Consider the following 11,654-nt stretch of genomic DNA (forward strand, 5'->3'; position numbering starts at 1 on the left):
TCAAAAGCTGTAATAAAAATCAAAAGTTTGATAGTGTACAATTTTAAGCAGAGTTCTCTAATTACTTTGTGATCAATATTGAAGAGAATGTGTTATTGATTTGCGTCTTTATTTTCTTCAGAACCTGGTAGTGCACCCAGAAATGTTCAAGCTAGACCCTTAAGTTCCAGTACTGTTGTTATTCAGTGGGATCCACCTAAAGAACCCAATGGGCAAGTGACGGTAAGTTGTATTATTTTACGAGTTCTGTTTTAATTGAACTTATTATAATAATCATATATCTTGAGAAGAAAATAGATCTTCTTTGAAAACATGTAAATGTTACCTAATTATCTCAAACACAGTGCACGAAAAAAAGAATTTTAAGAAAGTTATATTTTTGAAAATTTATTTCTCAGGAACTATTCAACCGATTTTGCTTAAATATTATATTTTAACATTAAAATTTTCTTTAAAATGATATAAAAATTTGTCTATCTTAAAATTCAAATTTTTCTCGCCTAATAATAATGGTTATAAATTAGTATTTATTGCATGGATTTATCTTTGGAAAAGAAAGTTTTATAAATAGTGTGCAACAATTTTTGGATACTATTCATTAATTTTGTAGATGGGGTGGAATACACAAAAAGTAAAATTAGCATAATGGGGTGCGTACTTAAGACTGCTCTCTTGATCAAACTATTGAAACCATATTTCCTTGATTGTGGCTACCTCCTGAATGTTGGGGATCACAAATCCAAATCCGTCATAAAAAGGTATGACTATTGAGAGAAAGTATGTCTGATTTCATAGCTTAAAATATCGTCTGCTCAAGTTAATTAACATAGTTGAGATCACCCCCACAAACCATTACGATTGATTCTTAGAATATGAACATCCTATCTTTAGAATATGTCAAAACTTGGATTCTATGAATTTCTCGAAACTTGGTAAACACTACCGGGTTTATTTCGAAAATGAAAAATTTTCCGGACCTCTCCAAGTGGGTTTATATAATATTTTAATTTTGTATATAATGTTTTCAAGTTATAAAATTTTGAGTTTGAATTTTTGAGCCAATAATGGAGCATAAAATGTATGTTTATTAACAAACACAAAATTTATTCATTACAAAATAAATCTGGTGAAATAATTGTAATTATAATAATTAAATTAATTATATTACTTTTAAATATTACTTGTCATAGTTAAAAAAAAAAGTAATATGAAGTTTACTGAGCTTGCATGTAACCTATTACAACCAAATTCACTTTCCCTGAAATTTTGAAGCAGAGTGAAGGATGATTACAGTCCCAGGGATAATTACTGCTTTATTGTGTAACAAATAACATGAAACAAAGCATGGGCGATGGGTGGGGGGGGGCAATTAATATTTTTTGTGATTTATATTCAGAAAAAATCAAGAATTAATTTAAATTAAGTGAAAAACCTTAAATCACATTTCATATAGTTACTTTTTTCCCTTTTAATTCTTCCTTAATACCTGTTCATATAACAAACTTCGCTATAACAAAATGCAAGTATGAAGTTAGTTATTATAATTGTGTATTTCCTAAACTATATTTATCAAACTTAAGAGATTTTTTAAAGTTATTTTCTATGAGTTGAAGCATTAAAAAAAATTTTAAAAATTCAAACTCTGAATGATTCTTTTAAAAAACTGTATCATTTTATTTACAAATTCATGAACTTTTTTTTTTCATTGTGCACTTCTCTTCTATTAAAAGACTTGTGTATGAAACTATTTTGTCTGAATGAGAGTTAATTCCAAACTTTCTTTTCTAGGGTTATAAAGTGTATTACACTACACGGCCGAATCTTCCCACATCAGCCTGGAATACTCAGCCTGTAGATAATAATCAATTAACTACCATTAGTGACCTTACTCCCCAAACCATATACACCATACGCATCCAAGCCTTTACTAGCCGGGGACCTGGACCCCATTCAGCCCCTGTCCAAGTCAAAACTCAACAAGGAGGTATCCCTTTTATTTGTTCTAGACTAAGCTGTACTTCTGTGCCTATCCATAAGATTCTTCCTCAGTTCTAAACTAAATAGAGGGAGAGAATTTAAATAAAAATCAAACAAGCGTTAAAAATTCGCTTGTTGGCATAAACAATATGCTGAATTTATATATGCTGAATAAACTTTTAACTTCAAAAAAAAAATTCTAAATTCTTTAAAAATATCAGCTGAATCTGGAAATAGGGTTTTACATCACAATAAAAAATGATTAGCTACAGATTTGATTTTTTTTTTACACTCAGTTGTAAAAAATAATAAACTACCTCTAAAAATAATCATTTAATAAATGTCTTTAAAGTATTAAGCCAATTACAATCTAAGAAACATAACCAAATGCAATATATTTGAAACCTCAAAACTTTGGAGTAACATTAGTAGTATATCTTTTCATATAGCTCTAAGAAAGTGGAGAGTGCTACTGTAAACGGCACATAATTTGTACTCACACATATAAATAATTTTTTGTCAATTGGGTTTGCTTTGAACAATGAAACATTTTCCCTGAAAAATAAGGTTTTTTGGTTTTTTCTGCTCAGCAGATTCGCGAGTCTCAATGAAATAAAAATTAGCTTTTCTGTATTGGCATAAGAAAAACTTAATTAAAAATTATTAAAAATGTTTCAAATATTAAAATTATGTTGATTACTTAAATTTTGACCAATATTTTTAGTACCCAGCCAACCAAGTAACCTGCGAGTAGTCGCTACATCCTCAACTACTGTACAGGTGACTTGGTCTAAACCCTCCCACTCCGGTGAAAAAGTCATTGGATATGTCCTCTATTGGAACGACACTTTTACACAACAGCAGTATCATCAAATTATTGGAGATCCAACTACTGACTCTTACACATTAAGCGATCTTTACCCTGATACACTTTACTATGTATGGGTAGCTGCACGTTCACGTGAAGGTGAAGGAGCTGCCACGCCACCATCCCAAGTGCGTACGGATCAGTATGGTAAGTCATCCACATCAGGTGCAGTTTATTTCATTTTCTTACTGAAGTTTGCTCAAGTATTAAAAACTTCACTCCCTTATAGCTCTTCTAATTGGAAGTGCCATCTAAATTAATTAGTTTTAGAGCTAGCTTAAATTTTTAGTATTTCCGAAAATGACTTTTTTTTTTCATTCATAATTAGTATTAGTGGTATATATCATCTTGTATTAAATAATCAGCATTTGAGTAATGCTTTGAAAAAAATACATGAATTTATTGTAAAGGTTTTATAACTAGTTTATTTTTTATCATATCAGTTTTATTCAATATTTGAGTACATGTAAGTTTTGTTTTGTTTTTTTGCTATCTGTAAGGTAATGTTTTAAATCTGAAACATTTTTTTAAATTTTATTTTAGTGTCAAACTTTGGATTTTATCATAAATTTTTAACTTCAGTTTTTTTTTAAATTAATATTTTCAATTATATTCAGTATTTGACTATACATAAGTTTTTTTTTCTATGTTTGGTTTCTATCTGTAAGACAATGTTTTAAATCTAAAACATTTTTTTAAATTAATTTCAGTGTCAAATTTTGGGTTTTTTCATAAATTTTTAACTTCAGTATTTTTTTAAATTAATATTTTCAATTGTCTATTCACTACATGTATGTTTTTTTTTATTATTATTATTTTTTTGTCCTATCTGTAAAATAATGTTTTAAATCTGAAACATTTTTTGAAAATATTACTTTAGTGTCAAACTTTAGGTTTTATCATGCATTTTTAACTTTAGTATTTTTTGAAATTAAATTCCATTGTATAATAGATTTTTATCTACAACTTTACTTTCATTATCGAATATTTTCTTTATACTTTATTTATTAACTTGTCAAACTAAAAATAAAAAATGCTTGAAACAATTACCTAAAAGCTATTTAATAATTATTGTAATTTTATACTCAATATGTTTCATATATTGGTTTATTGAGAAAAATATATGATAATCTATTGATATGTAATAATTAATATTCCTTTAAATATCCAAGTATAATATTTTCATAACACATAGTTCATTATATTAATATTTACTTGTGTAAACTTCTAAAATGTATAGTCTATTTCAACTTTTCATAATCAAAGCAAATATAAACTTGATAAAAAAAAATGATAAACTAATCAAATGCTGATTATTTATTAAAATAAAACATCATTCATTCATAATCACTATGCATCATTACACATGGCCATTTTAATTTGTAGTAATCAGTCAGAAAGTTGCCAGTTTCCCTTATCCCTTAAGATTAGTACATCTTCTATACTACCCTGCAAACAGCATGAGGGTCGAGTATTAATGCCCAATCCCTCGTACAAAAATACTTTCATTTTGTTATTTTTTTACAGCACGCATGCTTCGCCTAAAAAAAAGTGCTGTTTCTTTTGCCTAGTTTTGTGCCGCGCACTGTGCTGCACATACTATGTTTCTGTTTCTTTCAGTAAACGAAAAAATTTGAGGAGTCACATATCAAGAATGTAAAGAAATGTCTTGTTTGTGAATGTAAAATTTGTGAAATGCACCTTCTACTAGATATGGTTTCTCATCGTCCTTGGGCTTTTAAATTTTCATTTACTGCAAAAGTAGTTAATCTTTAACAATATTGAATGCAAATAATTGAAATCCATCAGTTCAAACCCTATTGCATTTCTATAATTAACTCTTTAAAACATACTTGAGATGGAGTCTTTATTAATAATAATACAATCTGTTATTTATCAGTTAATTATAGCTTAACACTTTTTAATGAAGAACCAGGCACTTAAAGTATTCATGTTGTTAATTAGAAAAGCAAATAATTGTGAAGAAAGGAGGGTGAAGGCAGGTTTGAGTCCTCAAAGGACTGTTAGTCCAAAGAGTAGTTGCGTAGTGTGTATATTATTTAATCTGGTACATTTCATTACAAAATATATGAAAAAATGCTATTTTTTATTATGAGTTGAGTTTAATTCTTTTTAGAATATTTTTTAAAAAAATTTATTCAAATTGATAAATTTATGCTTTTTTAAAAGTTTGATGAAGAAAAACAGTTTTTTTTTAAATTTAGTTTTTATGAATGCAATTTAAGGAATAAACCTTTTTTTTTTTCCCCCGATCTGATTTCTGACACCCCAGAACGTAGGGTAATATGTCTTGCAATTTTAAGATCATTGAGGACTTTTCTAAATTATTTTGAGGCTTATAACTATTATGAGGATGGCACCTCTAAAACTGTTCTTCCCTAAAGCTGTGAAAGTCATGCTTAATATTTTTATGTATGCATTTTTTGTAATTAATTCCAGATTAGTTTGTAAATAGATTATACTCTGTGACTGGAAAGTATTTATTATACTTCTTGGTTAATAAAACTAAATTTTTTTCATAATAAATAAGCTGTATTTATTTTTTATTTTTCTTAATGAATGGGTACATTAACAATCAATTATTTAAATAATTTTATTATAAATTATATTAATTTATTATAGATTGTATTATAATAAATTATACTAATTACTTTATATAATTATTTTAAATAATTACTTAGAATAATTAAATTACACAGCTGATTTTTATTTTTTCACGCATTTCATTTATTTAACAGTTTAACTGTCGGAAAATATTGCTACATGCAAACATTTAAATTAAGGTTTTAATTGCAAAAGAAAAGGGAAGTAGCAATTATGCATTATTTAAGTATCCTGTTTTAGATTTGTTTTTTTAAAAATAGTATTCATTAAAGCATTTTTAAAATGTGGTGAAATTCATCAATATTTTTATGGAATATGCAGCATACAATGCAGTTGTTCTATATGCATTAATAAAATATGCAGTCCATTAAAAATAAATGTATGTTTTGTATCATGTATCTTACGATTTTCAATTACTTCACTGTGTGACCAAGTTTCACTGTGTTACGTTCATATAAACATTTCTTACTCAAAACAAGATTATGAGTCAACATTCTCATATAGCAAAAATCACATTAAAATATTTCATCTTTAAAAATTTTAAAACATAATAGTACTGTGCATTAAAATATAATTTTCAAATTTAAATAAAGGTTGTTCTACACGATAAAATTCCTTTTAAATAAGCTTTATAAAAATACTTTATTAACTGTTTTAATATGAATTATTGAAATCTGTGACCAAAAAATTTTACAAACTGAAATTTATATTTCTTACAAAATGCTTAATAACGCCTTTAACTGGTTAATGTACTCATGCAATTCTTGGTTAATTCTTTTAGTTTCTCATCATTATAATTTAATTTGTAAGATTTTAATTTTCATGAAAAATAAAGAAAATCATTGTTAAAATAATCATCAATATGGCCTCTATTTACCAAATGAAAATTTCTGGAATTAAGGAATTAAGTCATAACACTTCTGTATTTTTTTTTCAATCCTCAGTTTATACTTCAAGTCTGTCTTGAAATAGGAAAATAATTTTTTTTTCTTAAATGACATACATAAAAATATTGAGTTGCACTTTTTTTATTTAAATTAGGAACATTATAATTTGTATTTATCATTATTATTGTTTTGCTTTCAAATTTTAGTATATTTTATTATTTATTTTATTTTAATAACTTTTTTGTCATTTACATTATTATTTGTCTCAGAAATCCAATCTAAAATTTTCTTAAATGTTTAATAAAAATGCAATATTATTTTTTTGTAAAAATTAAATATATAAACATTTATAATAAAGTATATTATTTATTTAAAAATTAGTATTAAATCAAGCAATGTCATAATTACAATAGATTGCAATTTTGAGACTAATTACGAATATCAACAATATTTACATAGTCTTTACTGAATAGTCTTATGATTTGTGAATTTATTTATAAAAGATTTTTAAAGAATGGAAAATAAATAGAACTTAGAAGAATTTCGAAGTATGTATATTGTTTTTTATTATTGCATTTTAAAGAACAGCTTATCAAAGTCGCATGAAAATTAATATCAATTTCTTTTTAATGTTCGATATAAATTTTATTTTTTAAACGATTAAATTACTGTTTTTTATTTGAATACACTGAATTGAATTGAATGCAGCCTAAATTTTATCAAAAAGCCTGTTCCTCATTATTTGTGTTTTGAAATCTGTTTTAAAAACCAAAACATCTATTTTTAAGTATAAAACTTTATATAGTGATTAACATATTGACTTTGCCAATTGGATTTGTTACTTACTACTAATGTTTCTATTTTTTTTTACAAATATCAGAATAAAATCGTGTATCTCCTAAATATGTATGGAAAAAAATCTTGTAACTTTTTTGTGTTTCTTTTAAAAGTAAGCCGTGAACTCAAAAGGTTATGTAAATATTTTTGAAATTTTATGTTTATTTTTTTAGTAGTCTTAGCTCTAAGTTTGCATTTTATGTTATTATCTTTTTGTTTTCTAAATTGCTCTATTTTTATTCTTATTTTGTTTTGCTTTTCTGTTGGAAAAAGAATCATTAATTAACATCTTTTGAAAGAAATTCTGAGAAAATTATCATGCATAAATTTAAAAAGTAAATTTTTCAAACATTGATTAGTTTATAATCTTACTTATTATTTCTTTTTCCAACAGAATTGCTTTTTTTTTATTTTGAATTTATTTTGGTTCTGCTTGCTTTACTAAGTCATTAAATTTATTATTTAAATGTATAATTTTAAATTGCCATATCATTTTCCTGCACTTGATATTATTTTAATATTTTCACGGTTTCATGGAGCTCCCCTCTCATGCATTAGAACCTGTATAGTTTTGCATATGAATTTTTTAATGCTTTTTTTATTTTTCATTTCGTAGAACAGCAGTCAAGTAGCATTATAAAACTTGTATTATTATTTTTTGTATTTATTTTTCCAAATCTACTCAATAATATCCATCTACATGAAAGTTTTTAAAAAAATTTAGTAAAACCTGTACGTTTCCATAGTAGAAATTTAAACAAAAAGAATTCAAATGGTATCTTTTTAGGCAGATGTAAATTTTTACTAAATGGTTATGTGCTTTGTATTGTAAGCTACAAATAAATGGTTTAATTCTAATATTTAAGTTTGCACCAAATATGCTCTGAGTTTGAAGTTGATAGGTGTTAACCTTCTGTGAAAGTATTCAAAGATATGTCAAGTTCGGGAACATGATTGACAAAGAGAGAGAACCAAAAAAAAGTATATCCCACCACTGCACATGTCGCACACTTCCCTCCTTCCCTCCCTTCCCTACAGTGCCTGGCGCCCCTCCCCAAGACGTTCGCGGCTCTGCCGTTAACTCCCGCTCCCTACACATCACTTGGAAACCCCCGCCGCGAGAGCAACAGAATGGTGCCATCACATACTATAAAGTCAAGTATGCCAAAGTGGACAATGGAGATGACCTGGCAAAGGCCCAGGAGATCCGCGTTGAAGCTGACCAGCTGTCTTATCAAATTGGAGCATTGGATAAGTGGACAGAGTATAGAATATGGGTCATTGCTGGAACAGAAGTGGGTGATGGGCCTCCGTCCATGCCCATAATTGTACGCACTGATGAAGATGGTATGTATGACACTACCTTTCCCTGATTCCTGTATGATTCACATTAATATATCCTTATTGCATGCTTAATAAGAGTTTCTTAGGTACCTTGGTATCTAAATTATTGTATGAAATGAATTGTTGCTTTAAATGCTTAACGCTTTCTATGCTGAAGAGCTTAGCCGATTAAAAGTCCCTGGCCAAGACTTTTAATTGGTGAGGCTGGCTTATTTCTTCTCTTGCTTTTGGGACTTAACCAGGGTGTCTTTGGAAATTCTCTTGATGTATCTAACCCCTGCATTTATAAACTGTCTCTTCCCATTTGCTGTTGAGCCAGTACTAACTGCATGATTCTGCATGTTTTCCTACAGGACATGATCAGCTGGCAACTCTCTCCTATCCTTATTTACTTGTTTTTTTCTTCATCACTGTTTACAAAATAAAATTGCTCTTCTATGTTTATTTCCTTCAATTCTGCTGTTCTGAATGTTTATGATATTTCACTGATTACTAACACTGTTTTGCTGTTTATTAATGTATTATATGAATTCATGTATATATTGAAATTTCATCTTGTTTTGTTTTTCATATTTTATGCATATATTGTTGTAAATATCTGAACTGAGTTTTAAAAACATCTGTTTTGATGATATTGTTTTCTTTATCAAAATTCTCATTGATTAATGTATTATCAAGTTAAAGAAAAAATTTTATTTGCAAACCTTTGGATTGAGTGGTAAGTTAGAAGACAGCTTTTTTTTTTTTTTTTTTTTTTTGCTGCTATGCAGTTTTACAATTTTAACAATGTCATTTATCTGATTTTATAAAACAAATGATTATATATTCGAAAATGCATAATATTTTCTACCAACTTCTTTCCAAATTCTAGTAGCTCCTATTGGATAGGTACATTTTTTTATCTAAACTTTATTTTTCATTTTTATTTCTATAAGAATTATAAGAACTAGTGGGGATCCCTATAGATCTTATATTCAATTAAAAATTATATGTATCCAAAGGAATATATGCTTTATTCTCATTATTTTATGCATATTGTTTCCTATTTTGATTCAAAATTCTTGTTCCTTATTATTTGCCTGATATTTTTCCGTTCATAATTTTAAACAAGGTTGTTCTATCTTCTTTAGTGCCTGGTGAACCCAGGGCAGTAAAAGTAGTCGCTATTAATAGCACCACCATAACTGTACGCTGGAAGCCACCCGCTAATAAAGACCGTAACGGCTTGATACGAGGCTACCAAATTCACGTACAGGAAGTGACCAACGAAGGAGACTTTGTGAATGAGCCGAAGAGATATGATGTAGCCGATGAAAATGCAGAGGAATATAATGTCACCAAACTACAACCTGAAACATTGTATGCTGTGCAAGTTGCTGCTGTCACGAGGAAAGGAGATGGAACTCGCAGCAAGGTCAAAACACAAAAAACTTCGGGTGGAGGTAAATAAAGTAAAACCTTTATCTGTTTGGTTTTTTTTTATAATGGATGGTTTACTGAATGTAAACAATAACAAGCTTAGTAAAACTGGAAGAAATTTAGAGCACTTCCAGCGTATCTCTCCATTTATGTTATGCTTTTCATAAAAGCTTTCTGTAATTTATGAATTCTAAAAGGTTGTAAATCTTAATTAAAAATTAGGAAAATTAATTTTACAATGTAAATAAAGTGTAAGGTTTGCCATGTTTTGAGTGTTATCCCTTATTTGGCTACATCTGTGTAAAATATCACTGTTAGTTATTTTTTTGGGTTGCATCTTGCAAAGTCTTCCAAATGAATTCTAAAAGGTTGTAACCTTTTAGAATTTATTTGTATTATGTTGTATTTATGAATTCTAAACGGTTGTAAACCTTAATTAAAAATTAGGAAAATTAATATTGCAATGTAAATAAAGTGTAAGGTTTGCCATGTTTTGAGTGTTATCCCTTATTTGGCTACATCTGTGTAAAATATCACTGTTAGTTATTTTTTTGGGTTGCATCTTGCAAAGTCTTCCAAATGAATTCTAAAAGGTTGTAACCTTTTAGAATTTATTTGTATTATGTTGTATTTATGAATTCTAAACGGTTGTAAACCTTAATTAAAAATTAGGAAAATTAATATTGCAATGTAAATAAAGTGTAAGGTTTGCCATGTTTTGAGTGTTCTCCCTTATTTGGCTACATCTGTGTAAAATATCACTGTTAGTTATTTTTTTGGGTTGCATCTTGCAAAGTCTTCCAAATGAATTCTTAAAGGTTGTAACCTTTTAGAATTCATTTGTATTATGCTGTATTTATGAGGTTGTATTTATGAATTCTAAAAGGTTGTAAACCTTAATTAAAAATTAGGAAAATTAATATTACAATGTAAATAAAGTGTAAGGTTTGCCATGTTTTGAGTGTTCTCCCTTATTCGGCTACATCTGTGTAAAATATCACTGTTAGTTATTTTTTTGGGTTGCATCTTGCGAAGTCTTCCAAATTTTTATTTGTTTGCTTCATTGAAACTTAAACGCTTTATATTCTAAACACTACAAGTATAATAATATTTGATGTCTCTCTTTTTCAAGCTTAAGCATAAAAATCAATTGAAAGTAGTAACCCAGATGTCTTTCGATGAATTTTATCCCCTAGCGCCATCTGTGCTTAGCTTTACGCAGTCAACCATCCAAAAAGACAATTAATTATTTTGTATCTATATTAAAAAGTGGAAACATGCCTTTTTACTGATGTTCATGTGTAAAAGTATAAATTTTATTATCTAAAATCTTATTTGACCAACCATACTTTTAACACTTTTGTGTAGATATTTTTTCTTAAAACATACCTTTTACTTTGAAAAACATAGAGAAAACTGGTTTTCTAGCTGAAAAAGCAATATTTCAATCAGTTAAATTAGTAGCTGAGCCAGTTAGGTTCTCTGTGATAAAAATTCTCTCCTGGAATTCCTCTTCTTTTCTTCTTTTTTTTTTTTTTTTTCAAAATTAAAGAATTTAGTTTTGTGAATATTTTTAATGTAAAATATTATTTTGTTTGATTAAATTATTTTTTTTTTAAAATTCAGCATTGATTTGTAAGACATAGAATAGTAGTTTTAAATAAATAATATTATATTATAGTCTTGTAAAATTTGCA

At 27.5% G+C, this 11,654-nt stretch overlaps 1 protein-coding gene across 7 annotated transcripts in view; it reads left to right on the top strand.

The window, feature by feature from the left end:
* The window catches only part of LOC107452053 (tyrosine-protein phosphatase Lar), a 218,635-nt gene that overhangs the window by 170,146 nt on the left and 36,835 nt on the right, over positions 1–11,654 (top strand). For all 7 annotated transcript variants that reach the window (XM_043043655.3, XM_071182029.2, XM_087160767.1 and 4 more), the window contains 5 exons: positions 122–222; positions 1,789–1,984; positions 2,702–2,992; positions 8,233–8,541; positions 9,669–9,980. In XM_043043655.3, coding sequence (XP_042899589.1) covers positions 122–222; positions 1,789–1,984; positions 2,702–2,992; positions 8,233–8,541; positions 9,669–9,980 — 1,209 coding nt within the window. The remainder of the gene's footprint in view (positions 1–121; positions 223–1,788; positions 1,985–2,701; positions 2,993–8,232; positions 8,542–9,668; positions 9,981–11,654) is intronic.

This window comes from Parasteatoda tepidariorum, chromosome 4 (assembly GCF_982258835.1).
Source record: "Parasteatoda tepidariorum strain Cologne lab strain chromosome 4, Ptep-v5.0, whole genome shotgun sequence".
In the NCBI taxonomy this organism is placed as follows: domain Eukaryota; kingdom Metazoa; phylum Arthropoda; class Arachnida; order Araneae; family Theridiidae; genus Parasteatoda; species Parasteatoda tepidariorum.